At 53.4% G+C, this 6000-nt stretch overlaps 1 protein-coding gene across 4 annotated transcripts in view; it reads right to left on the bottom strand.

Moving 5' to 3' along the window:
• Nucleotides 1-2435: 2435 nt before the first annotated feature.
• Nucleotides 2436-6000, bottom strand: part of RECQL4 (RecQ like helicase 4) — a 75049-nt gene continuing 71484 nt past the window's right edge. For all 4 annotated transcript variants that reach the window (XM_040334180.1, XM_040334182.1, XM_040334183.1 and 1 more), the window contains 3 exons: nt 5641-5794; nt 4944-5052; nt 2436-2658 (listed from right to left, as the gene is read on the bottom strand). In XM_040334180.1, the coding sequence (XP_040190114.1) occupies nt 2537-2658; nt 4944-5052; nt 5641-5794 (385 nt within the window). In that variant the 3' untranslated portion in view covers nt 2436-2536. The remainder of the gene's footprint in view (nt 2659-4943; nt 5053-5640; nt 5795-6000) is intronic.

The raw sequence follows: 6000 nt of genomic DNA, 5'->3' as shown, positions 1-6000 counted from the left end.
CAGATGTGGCAGGGGAAGGGGCGTTAAGGGTTAACTCAGGCATAGCTGGAGAGGGAGAACTGGCTCAGGTTCCATAGTGTCAGCGCTGAGTCACCCACCCTGCAAGGCACTGGTCACCTCCTTGCTGCCATTGCAGAACATGGGGGCCCCTGGTACTCACCACCCCACCCAGCTGCAGAGAGAGCTGAAAACCTGAGGTGTGCTCTGATGTGCTGGCTGTGCTGTGTCTGTCACCTCAGGGAAGAATCACAGCGTTTCACAGCACTAAAACTTTCCAAGATGGCCGACGTCTGAGGTAAAAATCACCTCATAGAACACAGCAGCACCCCCCAGAGTAACAACACAGTCCCCCAACAACACACGGGCCCCGGTGGTAATAAATAAAACCCAGGAGGCCCCCCTTCACAGCCACTACCCAGTCAGGGGAAGGAGGGAGAGAGGAAAGCAGGGCGGACCCTCAGTCGACCTCCCCAGGGAAAACACCAGCCAGACCACTTACCCGAGTAAGGGGCCACTACTTACCCGTCCTGCGACTACCTGGCTGGAGGTATCCCAGACAGAACCAACGTCCGTAAACGGCATAGCTGTCGGCCAGACACACTGTGACAAAGCCATAGAGACCGGTCATATGTGTGCCCTAGAACCGAAGTTCCCCGGCCGCCCCTGGAGCAACGGGGCCTGTCGTGGACGTCCCAAAGCTGAGCTAAGGGCCGGCACACACTCGATGGCCGAACATGGGGGGACTACAAGAGTCAAGACCCAGCCTGTCACCAAGTCGGCTGTTGATAGAAGAATCACAGGATTCAAAAATGCAGGAACAAAATAATAAAAGCGAGAAAAATCGCAAGAAAAAAACTCCAGAGTACAGGGACTCCAGAAGCGCCCGACTCCTCTCCTGTTAGGCAGAAAAAGACTGAGGCTCCTAGAGCAGGGTGTGGGTTATGCCTGGGGGAGCCACGCCCCCTGGGAGGAGCGGCACGAAGGAAAGGTTTTCACACTTTAAGTGCTGTTAAATTCTGCCTAAACTCTCCTGGTAGGAAGAAGCATAACCCTAATGTCAAAGAAGGCTGTGTCCGTCTATGAACGGAAGAGAAAAACAGCATAGGACCACAAGAAAATGGCCGCCGAGCCATAGAAAGCGCGACCCCAGGAAAATGGCGGCCGTTGCGCATTTAAAAAGCACCCAGAGTGACACAGCACCTCAGCGCAGCACAGATTACACAGCGCAGCACACAACAGACCCCCAGTGAACACACACAGCCCGCGCTTACACACAGGCCCCGGTGTAATAAAGAGAACCCAGAAAGCCCCCCCTCACAGCCGCTACCCAAATGGAAAAGGAGGGAGAGGAATTAGAGGAGAGAGGAAAGCAGGGCAAACCCTCAGTCGACCACCCAGGGGAAAATTCCAGCCATACCGCCTTACCTGAGCAAGGGGCCACTACTTACCCGTCCTGCGACCACCGGCTGGAGGTATCCCAAACAGAACCAACGTCCGCTAAATGGCATGGCTGTCGGCCAGACACACTGTGACAAGGCCATAGAGACCGGTCATATGTGTGCCCTAGAACAAGATGTTCCCCGGCCGCCCCTGGAGCAAAGGGGCCTGTCGTGGACGACCCGGAGCTGAGCTGAGGGCCGGCACACGCTCGATGGTCGAACATGGGGGAACTACAAGGGTCAAGACCCAGCCTGTCACCCAGTCGGCAGTTGATAGAAGAATCTTAGGATTCAAAAATGCAGGAACAAGAAACAATAAAAAGCGAAAAAAAAAATCTCCAGAGTACAGGACTCCAGAGTGCCTGACCTCTCCTGACGTTAGGCAGAAAAAAAACGAAGGCTGCTAGAGCAGGGTGTGGGTTATACCCGGGGAACCACGCCCCCTGGGAGGAGCTGCACTAAAGAAAGGTTGTTAACACTTTAAGTGCTGTATTTCTGCCTAACTCTCCTGGAGAAGCAGATATAACCCTACAGTCAAAGGCTGCTGTGTCCGTCCATGAACGGAAGAGAAAGGCCTTTTTTAAAGTTTAGCCACCCAGGTCTAACCTTCACTCTTATGTTTGCTGCCCGCTGGATTAGTCCTAGTGACCATCATCACGGAGGGGAAATCTAGAAATAAGAGTCACAGCAATACAACCCAAACAAGGATCTCACACTTCCCCCACGCCATTCAAAACTAAAAAATCATTCTAACGGGATCTCCATTTTAACACTTCATGGCCTTCAATCTCCGACAATGCAGCGGCCCCAAGAAATGATGGCATCATGTGATTTGCAGGTCACCTCTCTGCCTGTAGGGGGCACCGTATCACACAGCAACATTAATGCAAATAATCAGGGGGTTCGGTATTGTCCTTCAGCTCACACAATTCACCACGATCCCTGGAGTACAATCACTTCTGTCCCTCACTGATCCAATCACAACATTCCACCGACTTCTTTATAAAAAACGTTTATTTTATTAAATATTAATCTTATAAATATACATCCGGCTTCTGGTTTGTGACATTAAGGCAGCGCCTGCCGATCTCCGCGTCTCACCGCAGCCGGATTATCTCCTCTTTACAGATCTGCATCACTTTGTTAAAGTCCAAGTGCAGGAATTTCCGCCAAAAGCGCCGATCTCGTCCGTAAACCTGCGCCGGGTAACATGGACTTCCTGTGGAGCCAACAAACTGCATGTTAGGAAATGGGATCTCCCACAACCCCCCCCCCCCCCATTATGCAGGGTAAGGGACCCCATTGGGAGGCGTTGTGCCCCTTTGTTGGCGTCATTGGGAGGCGTTGTGCCCCTTTGTTGGTGTCAGAGTGTTACAATGCCTCATGGGATGTGTAGTTCTGCAACAGCTGGAGGGCCGTAGTTTGGAGATCCCTGGGCATAGAAGTGGGGGGGGTCGTAGTTTGGAGATCCCTGGGCATAGAAGTGGGGGGGGGGGAGGGTCGTAGTTTGGAGATCCCTGGGCATAGAAGTGGGGGGGGGGGGGGGTAGTTTGGAGATCCCTGGGCATAGAAGTGGGGGGGGGGGGGGCCGTAGTTTGGAGATCACTGGGCATAGAAGTGGGGGGGGGGGGGGGGGAGGGCCGTAGTTTGGAGATCCCTGGGCATAGAAGTGGGGGGGGGTCGTAGTTTGGAGATCACTGGGCATAGAAGTGGGGGGGGGAGGGTCGTAGTTTGGAGATCCCTGGGCATAGAAGTGGGGGGGGGGTCGTAGTTTGGAGATCCCTGGGCATAGAAGTGGGGGGGGGGGTCGTAGTTTGGAGATCACTGGGCATAGAAGTGGGGGGGGAGGGTCGTAGTTTGGAGATCACTGGGCATAGAAGTGGGGGGGGGGTCGTAGTTTGGAGATCCCTGGGCATAGAAGTGGGGGGGGAGGGTCGTAGTTTGGAGATCCCTGGGCATAGAAGTAGGGGGGGGGGAGGGGCGTAGTTTGGAGATCCCTGGGCATAGAAGTGGGGGAGGGAGGGTCGTAGTTTGGAGATCCCTGGGCATAGAAGTGGGGGAGGGAGGGTCGTAGTTTGGAGATCCCTGGGCATAGAAGTGGGGGAGGGAGGGTCGTAGTTTGGAGATCCCTGGGCATAGAAGTGGGGGGGGGTCGTAGTTTGGAGATGCCTGGGCATAGAAGTGGGGGGAGGGTCGTAGTTTGGAGATCCCTGGGCATAGAAGTGGGGGAGGGAGGGTCGTAGTTTGGAGATCCCTGGGCATAGAAGTGGGGGGGGGTCGTAGTTTGGAGATGCCTGGGCATAGAAGTGGGGGGGGGGGTCGTAGTTTGGAGATGCCTGGGCATAGAAGTGGGGGAGGGAGGGTCGTAGTTTGGAGATCCCTGGGCATAGAAGTGGGGGGGGTCGTAGTTTGGAGATGCCTGGGCATAGAAGTGGGGGGGGGGGCGTAGTTTGGAGATCCGTGGGCATAGAAGTGGGGGAGGGAGGGTCGTAGTTTGGAGATCCCTGGGCATAGAAGTAGGGGGGGGGGGAGGGTCGTAGTTTGGAGATCCCTGGGCATAGAAGTGGGGGAGGGAGGGTCGTAGTTTGGAGATCCCTGGGCATAGAAGTGGGGGGGGGAGGGTCGTAGTTTGGAGATCCCTGGGCATAGAAGTGGGGGAGGGAGGGTCGTAGTTTGGAGATCCCTGGGCATAGAAGTAGGGGGGGGGGGGGGGAGGGTCGTAGTTTGGAGATCCCTGGGCATAGAAGTGGGGGAGGGGGAGGGTATACTATTATAATAGATGAGTGTAAAGGGGCAGCAAAGAGGATAAAAGAATTTATAAAGAAAATGTGCGATGTGTCCGCCGTAATGTCGCAGTCATGGTAATAAAATAAATCGCAGATCGCCGCCATTACTCGTAATAATAAAAATGCCATAAAACGATCCCCTATTTTGTAGACACGATATATAACTTTTGCGCAAACCGATCAATAAACGCTTATTGTGATTTTTTTACCAATAATAGGTAGAAAAAACGTAATCGCCCTAAACTGAGGAAAATAAATGTTTTTTATATATTTTTTGGGAAAATTTATTATAGCAAAATAAACAAAATCGTTTTTTTTCATAATTGTCGCTCTATTTTTGTTTATAGCGCAAAAAATAAAAAAAAACGCAACAAAAGAAAGTTCTATTTGTGGGAAAAAAGGACGTCAATTCTGTTTGGGAGCCACGTCGCACGACCGCGCAATTGTCAGTTAAAGCGCCGCAGTGCCGAATCGCAAAAAAAGCTTCCCGGTCTTTGGGCAGACAAATGGTCCGGGGCTGAAGTGGTTAAAAGACGCACTTTTTGTAGCTGCCGACTTTTAAATGGGCGGAGCTCCTTTAAATTAAACATTTCACATTTACCGGAATTAAATACGCCCCCCCCACATCTAGGGGCGTGTCCTGATCTGGGGTTCATAGCAGAAGCGGCCCCCCCCCATCACCCCTCCATGGGGGAAGGGAAGAGAAGCAAAATCTTACCAATCCCATGAAAGATGCGGGCGAGGGCGCGGCCCGAGAAACGCTCGTCCTGGTGAATGGAGAGGAAATGACGAACGTCAGCAGACAACTGAGCCAACCAATCAGCAGCCTGCAAAGAGAAGATACAAGATCAGAGACAGGGGGAGGATATGGGTAAATTCCCCCCGCCCCCGGCGTGTATGGGTAAATTCCCCCCGCCCCTCCCCTGGTGTGTATGGGTAAATGACGTCCCCTCCCCCGGCGTGTATGGGTAAATGACGTTCCCCCCCCCCCGGCGTGTATGGGTAAATGACGTCCCCTCCCCCAGCGTGTATGGGTAAATAATGTCCATGCCCCCCCCCCCCGGCGTGTATGGGTAAATCCCCCCTGCCCCTGGCATGTACGAATAAATGACGTCGTCCCCCCCCCGGTGTGTATATGTAAATGACGTCCCCCCCCCCCTCCCCCGGCGTGTATGGGTAAATGACGTCCCCTCCCCTGGTGTGTATGGGTAAATGACGTCCCCCCCCCCCCCCCCCCGGCGTGTATGGGTATATTATGTCCCTCCCCCGGCGTGTATGGGTATATGATGTCCCTCCCCCGGCGTGTATGGGTATATGATGTCCCTCCCCCGGCGTGTATGGGTATATTATGTCCCTCCCCCGGCGTGTATGGGTATATGATGCCCCTCCCCCGGCGTGTAAAACATGAAGGGTACCTTCGCTTTGCTCAGCTCTTCCTCGTCATTGTCTCGTTCTTCATCATTTAGAGGATTTCGCCCCTCAAAATACTCCAGGATGTGAGCCTTCAGCTGAGCGCTGCGCTCCAGATTGACGCGCTCTGCGCAGCCCGCGCTGCTCCTGTACGTCACGCTGTATCAAATGACAAGATGGAGGAAATGTGTTACCGTCATGGAACAGCGGGTCTGCGATAAACAGGAAAAACAATCTGGGAGCTCATTGAGGGGCACAGGAAGTCCTAATCATGTGGGTTATACTGCCACCTACAGGAGGATCAGACACTAGGAAAATCTTATTTTATTCACCCATTGAGGGACACAGGAAGTCCTAATCATGTG

The sequence above is a fragment of the Rana temporaria genome (genome assembly GCF_905171775.1).
Source record: "Rana temporaria chromosome 2 unlocalized genomic scaffold, aRanTem1.1 chr2p, whole genome shotgun sequence".
NCBI classification, from domain to species: domain Eukaryota; kingdom Metazoa; phylum Chordata; class Amphibia; order Anura; family Ranidae; genus Rana; species Rana temporaria.
Note: the sequence above shows the minus strand (reverse complement) of the source record. Positions and strands in the feature narration are given on the sequence as shown.